We start from the raw sequence: 13,264 nt of genomic DNA, 5'->3' as shown, positions 1-13,264 counted from the left end.
ATACAGATAAACAACAGCACATATATATATATACATGTCACATGTATAAATGTATACATATGTATATATACACAATTGGATTAAATAACCTTTATCAGTAACATTCCCTTCTATTCCTAGTTTGCTGTTTTTCTTTTAATTATAAATAAGTGTTGAACTTAAATGCTTTTTTTGCATACATTGTAATAGTCAAATCTTAATTTTTCTGCCTTGATATTAATTTTAGATGAAAAAAAAATTAGCTAGCCAACCTGTATGTGTGTGTGTGTGTATTTTATACAAATGAAATCTTAATTTTTTTTTATCTCTTGATTCTGGTGTTTTTTTTGTCCCCAAAGGGGAGGTCTTTGCCATTTTTATTTACTTAATGCCCATTGGTCTACTCAGGTTTTTAAGGTCTTGCCAATTTGCATTTTAACTTCCTCATTTTCATCTATATGTTCAGGTTTATTAACACAGTTCTTAATTATTTCCTTTTTAAATTTTGTATTGTGTTTGCATCTTCTCATTTTCCTGGTCATTCTTAACCTTTTCAAAGAACCAGCATTTGGCTATGTCAATCTTCTTTATTTCATGTATTTCTAATTTTATTAATACTTTTCTTCTCTTGTTTTTTTTTTCCAGTTGTTCATTCTTTAAATGATTGAATGATTGCTTCATTCATTGTTAATCTTTCTTGTTTCCTGAAAATGATTTAAAATCTACAACTTTTTCATCTCAGTACTGCTTTAGGTGTGTTTCCTGATTCAGACATAATGATATGATCATCAGTCTAAAAGTGTTTTCCCATTTCCTTTTTTAACGCAAGTAACAAATTTTCTTCTACCTGTTTAAAAAGTAATACTTTCTACTTTTATTGATATTACCTTTTTTTTTTTTTTTTTTTTTGAGATAGAGCCCTGCTCTGTCCACCAGGCTGGAGTGCAATGGTGCGGTCTCAGCTCACTGCAACCTCTGCCTCCCACGTTCAAGTGATTCTCGTGCCTCAGCCTCCCAAGTAGCTGGAACTACAGGCGCACGCCACCATGCCCAGCTAATTTTTGTATTTTTAGTAGAGACGGGGTTTCACCATCCTCCTTTTGCTTGCTAGCAGCCTTGTCAGTTTTCAGGCTGTGTTTGAGGTATATTAATACTCACCATATTTACATTTTTTGTTTCATTGTTCTTTCTTATCTATATCCCACCTTTTTTCTTTTCTGCATTGAATTGTTTTATCAGATACTGTAAATATTGCTCCCCCAGTTTCTCTTTGTTAATATTTGCCTGTTTTTCCCCATCTTTTTTGTTCTATAATTGTTAGATTGTTTAAAAATGTTTATATTGAGAGTCCTTGATATTTTTTATTCATTTATATATGTCATTATAGACTCTTAGGTTCCTGTCTTATTCAGTAGGTTGTGTTCTGATGCTCATTTATTTTGATACTCAAATTGTCACATATTTGACCAACGGAAGCCTCTTCTAACTGGCTTTTATGTCCTTCTGAATGTTCCTGTCCTTTTTTCAGCATTTCTTCACTTAACATACTCCAGGATTTTGTGGTACTTTTTTGGCATCAGCCATTTCTCTATAGAGCCATGATGCCTTCGCACTTGGTGTGCTCATTGCTACTAGGGTAAAATTGCGTCTCTTCCCTTTCAGTGGGTAGAGCAACCAATCAATAAATACATATGCATCTAACTATATACATCTGTATCCGTGTGTGTGTATGTATATGGTTTCTTTAAACCTGTGAGTTGATTCCAGTTTTTCCAATTTCAGTTCAACACCTCAGGATTCTTTGCAGCCTTCTCTCCCTTTCCACATTCATAATCCTTTCTCAAAGAGTGTGAAACCTGGCTCCCATTATCCTCAATATATGTACTTATTTTCTCAATGAGGAACTTGTTTGCACAGTGTAATTAACCTCCCAACCATTTCAGCCACCCACTGCCCCTCTGACCCTGCTGCTGGGCAGTGGCTGCCTCACCAGGAGACCCCGCACCACGCGCACATGCGTCCATGGTTTGAGGAGGCCCCCACCTCCTCAGAGGCCACTGTCTCCATGCAGGTCCATGGTTTGAGGAGGCCCCCACCTCCTCAGAGGCCACTGTGTCCATGCAGAGAGGGCAGTGGAGATTGGAAGGAGGAGGTGAGAGAGTCTGGTGTTAAGTTCATATGTAAACACCTTAAACTTAATTACGGCTAATAGAACTTACTTCTGCTTTTTTTTTTTTTTCTTCTTTTCACAATTTCTGTTTACTGAACTTCCTGGTTTATCCCCTTGCTTCCCACTGAGTAACAAATTTTCTTCTACCTGTTTAAAAAAGTAATACTTTCTACTTTTATTGATATTACTCTTTTCTTTTTTTATTTGAGATAGATTCTTGCTCTGTCCACCAGGCTGGAGTGCAATGGTGTGGTCTCAGCTCACTGCAACCTCTGCCTCCCGGGTTCAAGTGATTCTCCTGCCTCAGCCTGCTAAGTAGCTGGAACTACAGGCACGTGCCACCACGCCCAGCTAAGTTTTGTATTTTCGGTAGAGACAGGGTTTCACCACATTGGTCAGATTGGTCTCAACTCCTGACCTCGTGATCCGCCTGCCTCATCCTTTCAAAGTGCTGGGATTACAAGCCTGAGCCACTGCGCCAGGCCAAAGTGCCAAAATGCAAAGCTAGTCCAGCGTGATTGTAGGGGGAGACAATGGTAAATCAGCCTAACAATAACCCACAACACTCGGACCAACATGTTACTCTTAATATTAATCATGTTTGTTTATCCCTATGGTTTCTTTAACCTGTGAGTTGATTCCAGTTTTTCCAATTTCAGTTCAACACCTCAGGATTCTTTGCAGCCTTCTCTCCCTTTCCACATTCATAATCCTTTCTCAAAGAGTGTGAAACCTGGCTCCCATTATCCTCAATATATGTACTTATTTTCTCAATGAGGAACTTGTTTGCACAGTGTAATTAACCTCCCAACCATTTCAGCCACCCACTGCCCCTCTGACCCTGCTGCTGGGCAGTGGCTGCCTCACCAGGAGACCCCGCACCACGCGCACATGCGTCCATGGTTTGAGGAGGCCCCCACCTCCTCAGAGGCCACTGTCTCCATGCAGGTCCATGGTTTGAGGAGGCCCCCACCTCCTCAGAGGCCACTGTGTCCATGCAGAGAGGGCAGTGGAGATTGGAAGGAGGAGGTGAGAGAGTCTGGTGTTAAGTTCATATGTAAACACCTTAAACTTAATTACGGCTAATAGAACTTACTTCTGCTTTTTTTTTTTTTTCTTCTTTTCACAATTTCTGTTTACTGAACTTCCTGGTTTATCCCCTTGCTTCCCACTGAGTAACAAATTTTCTTCTACCTGTTTAAAAAAGTAATACTTTCTACTTTTATTGATATTACTCTTTTCTTTTTTTTATTTGAGATAGATTCTTGCTCTGTCCACCAGGCTGGAGTGCAATGGTGTGGTCTCAGCTCACTGCAACCTCTGCCTCCCGGGTTCAAGTGATTCTCCTGCCTCAGCCTGCTAAGTAGCTGGAACTACAGGCACGTGCCACCACGCCCAGCTAAGTTTTGTATTTTCGGTAGAGACAGGGTTTCACCACATTGGTCAGATTGGTCTCAAACTCCTGACCTCGTGATCCGCCTGCCTCATCCTTTCAAAGTGCTGGGATTACAAGCCTGAGCCACTGCGCCAGGCCAAAGTGCCAAAATGCAAAGCTAGTCCAGCGTGATTGTAGGGGGAGACAATGGTAAATCAGCCTAACAATAACCCACAACACTCGGACCAACATGTTACTCTTAATATTAATCATGTTTGTTTATCCCTATTGGTTTCTTTAACTTAGCATCTAAATCTTTTCCTAGTAAGACTTTGTTATTTGTTAGACTTTTATGTTCCTTTGGTCTTGCCCACTCTTACTTACTATGTTAATTATTTTATTATATAATTACAGGTTTTTTCCTTTTTGTTAGTCCTAGCTGTTTCAGACTACAAACTTTGCCAGGGTATTTGCTCCCCGTCACTTCCCATCTCTCTTCCCATGTCTAGATGAATTTTTCTACATTTGACCACTTCTTCCAAGAATATGTTCTAAATGGGTCCTTATGTGAAAAAGTTACTGAAGCCTTATGTCCCTGAGAATTTTTTTTTTGAGACAAGGTGTCACTCTGTCACCTAGGCTGCAGCTCAGTGGCATAATCATGGCTCACTGCAGCCTCTAACTCCTGGGCTCCAGCAGTCCTTCTGCCTCAGCCTCCTGAGTAGCTGGGACTACAGGCATGTGCTACCACATGGAGTTAATTTAAAAATTTTTTATTTTGTAGAGATGGGGTCTGGCGATATTGACCAGACTGGTTTCGAACTCCTGGCCTCAAGCGATCCTCTTGCCTCGGCCTCCCAAAGTGCTGGGATTACAGGCATCACACAGCTTGCCTGGCCGCCTGAGAATATTTTTTTATTATACTCAAGTTAGTGAGTTTGTCTTGCTATACATTTTGAGGTCAAAGTTCTCTCCTTTAGCACTTTGAGAACATTATTCCTTCCTTTTTTCATCTGATACTGTTAAAAAGCCTGATGTCCATCTGATTTGATCTGTTAGTTCTCTGAGAGCTTTCAGAATTTCTGCTTTTCTTATTGGTCTTAAATGTCTTTCACTACAATGTTTCTGTTTGTACAATTTTCTTACTAATCATTGTATGAGTCCTTTGATCTTTCTTTAATTCTGGGAAATGTATTCTCATTATTTTTTCAAATATTTTCTCCATTTTTTTTTCTTTCCTTCTGGGACTCCCATTATTCAGATTTGGCACTTCTGCTCTGTCCCTGGATCGCTCTGTATGTGTGTGGGGGGGTGTTCCCATGTTTTCATTTTCCTGCTTCCTTTTGGTAGAGGCCCTCAGTATGATGCTCCAGCTCATGGATTTGTTGTGAGATATATCTGTCCTATCCCATTTGTTAATTTTTTCACCCTTAATATTTCTGTCAGGAGCCGGGTGCAGTGGCTCACACCTGTAATCCCAGCACTGTGGGAGGCCAAGTTGGGAGGATCACCTGAGGTCAGGAGTTCAAGACCAGAATGGCCAACATGGTGAAACCGATCTCTACTAAAAATACAAAAATTAGCCAGGCGTGGTGATGGGCACCTTTAATCCCAGCTACTCAGGAGGCTGAGGTGGGAGAATCACTTGAACCTGGGAGGCAGAGGTTGTAGTGAGCCGAGATCGCGCCATTGCACTCCAGTCAGAGTGAGAGAGTGAGACTCCGTGTCTTTAAAAAAAAAAAAAAAATTCTACCTGGTCCTTGTTTCTGTTTGATTGCCAACATTTCCCTGTTTATTTTGAATTCTAGTTCAGCTTGCTGTCTTTGGGGGCAGGGACTTGGGCTCCTCAGGTGGCATCTGGTTATTTTAGCCTGTGAGCTCATGTTCCTTCACAGCACCAGCTTCTCTGTAGTATTTGTTGGTGAAAGGCCAAAGCCAGGCTCTACCCTGTCCCTCCCAGTGAGTTTAAGGGAAGTTCATGACCTCCAGGTACCTCACAGTTGCTGCTGACCACTCCACCAGCAGTGTTTAAAGATTTACCTTCAGACCTTTAGGAAGCGAGGAGGCACAATTCCTAGTCATCCTCTGCCAGCTCTGAGGCTTTGGAGGGAACAAGGGCTTGGAATATCAACGCTAAGAGCAGCTGCCCAGCCCACCCCTCTTTCTCCTCAGCAGAGCTTTGGGCTGCCCTGATAGTGTCCCACTGACCTCAGTGACTTGACTGGTGGTCCCATGTCCAGCAAGAGCAGACATCTTCCTGATGCCCCACCTCCCCTCCCACTTTATGATAACCTGCATCTTTGGGGGTTCTTACAGGATTTGTGGGGAGTTTCCAGTTTGGTTTGGTTTGTGGTAGTGGTGCCTCAATTGGTGTTTTTCTAGGGTTGATGTTTGGGGAAGGGAACCTGTAGCTTAACGCTAGTTCATTGTCTTACTAGATCCAAAGTCCCAGTGTATCTTCTGTTGTCTTTTTATTTTCAGTCTTTCTATGTGATGTTTTCGATGTCCGTCCTGTAAATAGAGATTTACAATTAAACCCAATCTGTTAAGTTCTGTTTGGTGGTAGTGGTTTTGTCATTAACATCCAATCTGAAAACTAATGTCTATGAAGTGGTCACATTTTTAATGCTGATTTTTTCCCTCCCTTCCTGCTGACTGGTTGATTGAAATCCTTCAATTTTTTTCTTTCCATGTCTGGTTTAGATGTTCTACATTCTGGTTCTGAATTTTCAGTGGCTTTCTCAATATTTGTAAGATGAATGCCTGACTTTCTAAAATGAGTATTTCTACCATCGTCCTGTGGAAAGACTAGGTTACAGTCGTCACCCCATCCCCATCTTATATGTTACAGTTCAGTATTTTCATTCCATCTCTTTATTCTCTCCCCAAGTAGTACTCCCTGGGAATTTCCTAGGCCAGCTTCCACTGGAGGATTCGTGTGGGAGAAGCTAGCAGTGACCAGATCTGCCATCTCCCTCCCCGCCTTAACTGGCGTTTTCCTTTGAGAAACCACCTCTGTCACATCCCTGGGCTGGTCAGATTGCGTCCCCCTCCTGTGCTCCTGGAGCCCCTCCGCATGCTTGTGTAGGTTTGTCATACTCTGTGTTCATCATGGGCACACTTTAAAGGGCATCCCAGTTCCTGTGGTGGAAACTAGGGATAGGATGATGGGTAAGTTGACATTGGTGGTTTTGAAAGGCTGAAGTTTATACTGCTTTCCCAAATAAGAGTATGGTATTTAGTATTTCCAAAGAGTACCACGTTTAAAGAGAGTGCTTTTAAGAGAGAGCGAGCTTGGAATTTCTTGAGATAAGGTAGGGATAAAGTGGTGTGCACTGGTCGCTCCTGAAAACAGCCATGTTTATGGTTTCTGTGGTTTCTCTACTGCTGTCCCTTAATCACTGATGGGACATACAGATTATGGGTAGCAAGACAGGAACTGTTTTCATCTGAGGCTATTGAAACTCGTGTGTTTTGTTTCTACGTAACAGAATCAGAATGGAAAACTTCTGAGGCACTGACTACTCCCAGATCATGTAGCTCACTTCAGATGTTTTAATATCTGTGCTGTGTTAGAGGTAAGAGTGTGACAAAACAGAAGTTAGGCATCTAGCCTCATGAACTTGCAAGCGGGTTGGGGACAAAAGGCTGAGTTCTGCACAGTGGCTGAAAGCACAGAAGCCGTCGACAACCCCCATATAGAGCCCCAGGTTTCAGAGGGAAAGGATTCTAGGCTCCTAGGACCCACTTGAAGACGGGGCATTACCTGGGGAAAAGCTTCAACTACTCCAACAGGACGGCACTCTCTTTTAATGCTTTAACCAACTAATAAATGCCAAGAAAAATCATGATTGGCCTGTAATCCCAGCACTTTGGGAGGCCGAGGCGGGTGGATCACCTGAGGTCAGGAGTTCAAGACCAGCCTGGCCAACACGGTGAAACCCCATCTCTACTAAAAATGCAAAAATTAGCCGGGCGCAGTGGTGCATGCCTGTAATCCCAGCTACTGGGGAGGCTGAGGTAGGAGAACTGCTTGAATCCAGGAGGTGGAGCTTGCAGTGAGCCGAGATCATGCCACTGCACTCCAGCCCGGGCAACAGAACAAGACTCTTTGTCTCAAAAAAAGAAAAGAAAAGAAAAAATAATGATTGCTAGTGTTTCCAGGATTCAGCTCCCCGTTTAAGAGCAAAACTCCAGCTAAAAATATATATATATATATATATATCCTTCAGTGGGTTGTAGCTGAGATAAACAAGATGGAGAAAAGAGGCCCAGAGGAAAAGGGAAGCCTCCCTTTTTTACTACAAAGCCAGTAAGTGGTTGGGTCCTGTGATTCCTTCCCGAATCCTTTGAAGCTATTCCTAATGCACCAACCTCACCAAGGCCTTACCGCCTCCCACCCAGCTGTTCTGTGCAGTCTGGTCTGTACCCAGCGCCATTGTTCTGTTGCCCAAGCTGCCAACAGCTTCCACTGTGTGCAGGCCAACTGTTTTTCATCTGGCCACTCTCTGGAGTGCCCTCCGCTCCACAGAGCCTGTCTGCTGTGGTTGTGTTTGGGCTGCAACACTGCCCCCCACCTCCACCCGTCAGCTGAGCAAACCCTGTGCCCTTAGCTTGGAAGACACACCTTGGCAGATTCAAGCCCTCCCTTTTCTGAACTTACTTCTTTCACCCTCACTCAGGATGGGACATGTGCTGGCTCCTATTCATGTGGCATTGACTATGCGCTTCTAGGCCAAATGGTCTAAAGGGAGGCCCAGGACCAGCACATCATCTCCTGGGAACCTGTTAGAAAGGCAAATTCTTATGTCCTCCCCCTTCCCCAGACCTACTGAATTAGAAACCCAGCAACCTGTTTGAAGAAGCCTCTCGTGCTGAGGTTGGAGACACTGCTGCAGAGCGAGCAGGCTCTGCCGGGCCTGAGTTCTCCTCTGTCAGCATCTGTGTAGATTGTTACTTCATCTCACTATGCCTCGGCTCTCGATCTGTAAAAACAGCCACTGCTGCCCTCCTGCAGCAGGGTTTTGTGCCCAGGGCCTTGGAGGGAGCATGAGCTCAGTGGTCCTTCCCTCCTCCCTGCCTTGGAGTGCTAGGCTGTGCACCAGCCCTCCCAAGCCACATGCCCAGCAAAGCGCTCTCTGAACTAGGTACAGTCAACCCACTGGGAGGCATGTGGCCACCCTCTACTATTTGGGAACCCCAAAGGGAAGAGGAGTGGTCAAAATTTCTAAAGCCACAGCCTGGACTTTAGGACATTCTGTGTCCCCCCCGCTTGCTCACAGGTGGACATGATCATTTTTGTGTTAACAAAAGATAAGGGAAGAAGGGACATCAACCCTCCTCCCTTAAAGCCAGCAGGGATACTGGGGTGGTGCACTCGCACCACCAGTGGCAGGCAGGGCCCAGCACCACTGCTTGCATGTGCTGATGCCAGGCCCAAAACTTCCTTGCCAGAGCCATGACCTCACAGGGCTGCCCAGGGGGTGGGAGCTGTGCATAGGTCCGAGATGTAGCATGAAGCAGCACAGCCAGCAGACAGAGTGCACAATTAAATACCATGTTTAATCATCCCACAACGGACAGTAGTGCAGTAGTAGAAATTGTGTCTCTTTAAAAAGTTGCTCCCCCAAAGTTTCCATTCCCCAATACCCAGATAACCATGGTGGAACAGGGCGAGGGCCAGAGGGACTCAGGAAGTCTTGGTTCCAAGGAGCTGAAAGTCTTTCCAAGTCAAAGTTGCCTTTTGAGCAGCCAAGAGCCCAATGAGTTGATGCATACGCGCTCACTCTAACACGCACACATGCAAGGGACACAGAAAACACACAGATGGTGGGACAGAGAGGGGAGCACGGTGGGGCCGTCGCACACATGCGCTGTCATGCCACAACATTCCAGTCCATCTGGGGCTGTCTCCTCTGGGGACAGGGAGTGGTGGCCTGAGCCCCAAAGCAGCAGGTGCCGGTCAGATGGAGGGGGAGGCTGTCTGTCCAGGCTGGCTGCTCTGACAAGGGCCCTGGCAGCAAGAGAGGCCACCCGCCATCCCTGACACAGTCATTCCTCCCCTAATCTTGGGCCGGATGGGAGAAGGGAGTGGGGCTCCAGTGTTAAGGGGGGGCCAGATATCATTTCTATGCTACCATCTCAGCATCTGTGGTGAGGGGAGGGGTGCCACTTCCTCTTTGCCCAGCGAAAGGGCATACTCTACCCCAGAAAAGGAAACACCATGCCCACAGTGCTTGCTTTTGCACTCAGGTGTGCGGGCAGCACACCAGGCCCCGCCCTGCAGCACTCCGGGCACAGTGACCCTGCCCACCAGGATGCTGCAGAGGCCAGGAGCTGGCTGGGTCTGCCCTCGGGGGAGGGGAGGAGTTCGCAAAAAAAAGGCCCTGAGGTGAGGATATCTGGGGGCCCACCAGACAGGTTTAAAGAGGAAACCTCTTCATTCACAGCTTCGTTCAGGGGTTCCTGGAGGACGTCTCTGGATTCAAGTTCCAGGGGTTCTGGTTGGGGCTGTCAGGGCGAAATGACCAGCAGAGGCTGGGACAGCAGCTGCCCGCAGACTCGGGAGGTAGGAGGACTGGCCAGGCTGTGTGCTGGGCCCTGCCCTGAGGAGACAGACCAGGTTGGCTACAGGATCTCCTCCCGTGGGCTCCTGGCCTTCAGAGGGGCCTGCCCGTTGGGTACAGAGCCGTTCCGGCCATGCAGGAGTTTGCCCTTCTCTCGGTCTGGCCACGTGAAGATGGCGTCGTCGCTGTCCAGCTCTGACTCGGAGTGCATCAGGCTGCTACTTAGCACCAGGCCTTTCTGTTTGATGCCTACAGGGAAAACAAGGAACCCAGCGTCAGAAGACTGGCCTCCAGGCTGGAGCCACCCCCACACCTTACCCCAGCCTGAGGAGCCAAGGAACAGGGCAAGTCACAGGCTCCTCTCCAGGCTGGGAGGTGCAGATGGAAGGAAGCTTCCCTAGTCCTTCTCCCGGGCCCAACTGGCTGGAACAGTCCACTAAGGGGTGTCACAGAGTATGGATGAGAGCACACCTGGGGTCCCCTGCTGGTTCTTCCTCTCCAGTATCCATGAGCTTTGGTTCAGGACACCTAGTGATACTCTCTTTTCTTTACCTTTCAAATTTGGAATATTTTATCATCTCCCTCTATGGATGGAGTGACATGGTAGGCAAGAAAGCACAAAGAAGTCAGGCTCTGGAGAATGAGCTTTTAGCTGCATCCTAGCTCAGCAGGGCGGCTGAGTCCTGGCACAGCAGGAGTGCAGTTGCAGTCCATGGAGACATTTGCTCTGTGGGCTCTTGTTTGCTCTGGCTTCACTGATGCTAGGGTGGCAGAGCAGGTGCATGCTTGGAGAGGTCTCCTGCTGGGGACTCTCAGAAGCAGTCCTAAGCAGCCAACTCACCAGAACACAAAAAGCAAGAACTGTAGGAAGCACCTGGGGTCGAAGAAGACACCTGCGATTCTGCAAGCCACGGCAGTCCCTTCACTACTTATCCCTACAGATGTAGAGACGCCACAGACATGAAATGTGGTCGGATAAGAAGAGCTCCAACAGCAAGATGACTGCCCTCTGGCTGGTGCAAAAACTCCAGAGAAAGTAAACAGCAGGCTGAGACAGCAGGACTAGAAGTGGGAGCTGCCAACAGGTGGCACCCCCTCAGCAGTGTTCTGGGTCCTGGGAATGCCCACGCCCAGGAGCTAACCTCCCCCCTTTCTAAAAAATGTAACCAGTCAGGTGAGGTGTGTTTGACCCAGGCAGCACCACAATCTCATCATCCAATAACCATTCTCCCTCCTCCGGGGAGAAGGATCCAGATCTCCCTCACATACTGAAAGTGTCCTGAGAGGATTCCCAGCCATTCAGCCCTTCCTGGCCACACCTGACTTAAGGCTGGGAGTGCCCCGAGCTCTCCAGGCTGAGCGCATCCAGACCCTGATGTGCCTGTCTTTCAGGACCACATGCGCCTGAGCACCTTGCCCATGTGCAGCTGTGCTGTGCCACATGCTCTGGGGCTCGGGCAGGGAGCTTCCTCCCCCACGTCGGTGTCAGGGTTACAGTTCTGGGTCTTGACTGCACAGCCACCTCTCCTACCGAGTCTTCGGGCAGCAGAGCAGCAGGGCCACAGAAGAACACTGACAGCCAGGGCATCTCCAGTGTGGCAGGGACGGTGGAAAGGGCCCAGGGAAGGGCCCAGGTCCTCCAAAGGCCCTGCCTCGCCCCTTGAAATACCCACCCGTTCACAGCTGCCTCCTTCCCAAAGCCCCTCTGGCTATAGCAGTGAGGACAGGAGCCTAGTGCAACCTAATATACTTCAATAGAAAGGTTTAGAAAAAAAATCAATAGACTAACAAAAAACAAAAACAAAACAAAACAAAGCCATAGCTGCTGAATGTAAAGGGGGCCTCCTGAGAGGGCAGCCCTCCACTTACCCAGGTGGGACTGCTCTCCTTCCTCACTTACTGCTCATCCTCAGCCTAAACTCTCTCCCGGCAAACTGTCCGTCCAGGCTCCCGCACACACACATCCTCTTTCCCCGCCACAGGCCCACTCAATTTACCCTTCTTCCAGTTAAACTTCTTCAGTTCCATACCTGACACCATGTGGTCTTGAATCCCATTCTCCTCGTCGTCCTAGTGACTCGACTCTAGGCTGGACCTGCTAACCCACTGAGCTCAGAACAAGAACCAGTGCTTCTGGCCTGCTCAGACCCACACCGAACCTGAGCGGGCTCTCCCAGCTCCCTTCGGTAGACACTGCCCACAAGAGACCAGCCCTGCTGCCCTCACCTGGTCGCACATTGTTGGTTCTGGTCACCTAGATGCCACTGGAACACCCTGTGGCTCTCCCCTCTCCCTAAGATGTCCGTTGTGCTGAGCTCAGGCTCCCATCAAATCTCGCCTCTGCAGCACAGCCCTTCTCCAGGCCATTACCCCTTGTTTCTCCCCTCCTGCCTCAGAAGAGGCATATGAACTCCATGGCTCCCTTTCTCTCCTCTCTCCCCTTCTCCCTCCTTCCTCCTCAGTCAGGAAGCACCTCTCCAACGTGCCACGCCTCTACCTGCCTTCGACATCACCACCCCCAGATCTGCCCATGAGCCCCTCTCCCAGGAAGAGGCCCTTGCCCTCTGCCTGCCATCCTGCTTCTCTAGCTTTCACTGCTCAGCCTCTAAAAGGATTTTTAAATATTCAGGGCCTTCATCCTCCCGTCACTTCCTAAATCGCCCGCGCTTTCACTTCCACTGTCACTCCCCGCTCTACTGCAGTTCTCTGGTGGGCCAGGAGCTCCTCTGGTGCCATCATCGATTCTGATTCTTTGGCCTCTGCAGCAGCAAACACCGATGGCTGTCCCCTAATGAATCCTCTCCTCCCTCCTCGACGGTCCTCCTTGGACTCCTCAACCCTAGGCCTCTTCTTTTGTCCCATAAGGGATGTGACCCTTTGTGGTGCTGATCCTCGCCAGCAGGTGGGAGGTTCCTATTTCTACAGTTCCAGGTCTGACTCTTCTGCTGAGTTCCATTTAATTCATCTTCTCTTACCCAGTCACTGCATCAGAGGTTCTGATTCTATCAACAGCACTATCATTCTCCATCTCTCAGGTTGGAAGTCAGCCCTGACCTTGCCAGGCCTAGCTATAATCCACTGACATCACGCTGTGTGAACCACTGTCAGCTCCTCCTTGGACCAAAAATCTCCTTGCTGGTCTCCCCACTTGTAGCCACTCCCCTTCAATTATTA

The 13,264-nt window shown here is 47.6% G+C and overlaps 1 protein-coding gene across 10 annotated transcripts in view; it reads right to left on the bottom strand.

Moving 5' to 3' along the window:
* Positions 1-9,065: 9,065 nt before the first annotated feature.
* The window catches only part of KIAA0319L (KIAA0319 like), a 132,583-nt gene continuing 128,384 nt past the window's right edge, over positions 9,066-13,264 (bottom strand). For 8 of the 10 annotated variants that reach the window (XM_033227142.1, XM_033227143.1, XM_033227141.1 and 5 more), the window contains one exon: positions 9,066-10,339. In XM_033227142.1, the coding sequence (XP_033083033.1) occupies positions 10,152-10,339 (188 nt within the window). In that variant the 3' untranslated portion in view covers positions 9,066-10,151. Of the gene's footprint in view, positions 10,340-11,023; positions 11,166-13,264 lie in introns of all 10 variants that reach the window. The other 2 variants (XM_033227144.1, XR_004440953.1) reach the window with 2 other exon arrangements.

Source organism: Trachypithecus francoisi, unplaced genomic scaffold, assembly GCF_009764315.1.
Source record: "Trachypithecus francoisi isolate TF-2019V2 unplaced genomic scaffold, Tfra_2.0 Lachesis_group12, whole genome shotgun sequence".
NCBI classification, from domain to species: Eukaryota; Metazoa; Chordata; class Mammalia; order Primates; family Cercopithecidae; genus Trachypithecus; species Trachypithecus francoisi.
The sequence above is the reverse complement of the archived record's forward strand: the minus strand, read 5'-3'. Positions and strand labels throughout refer to the sequence as shown.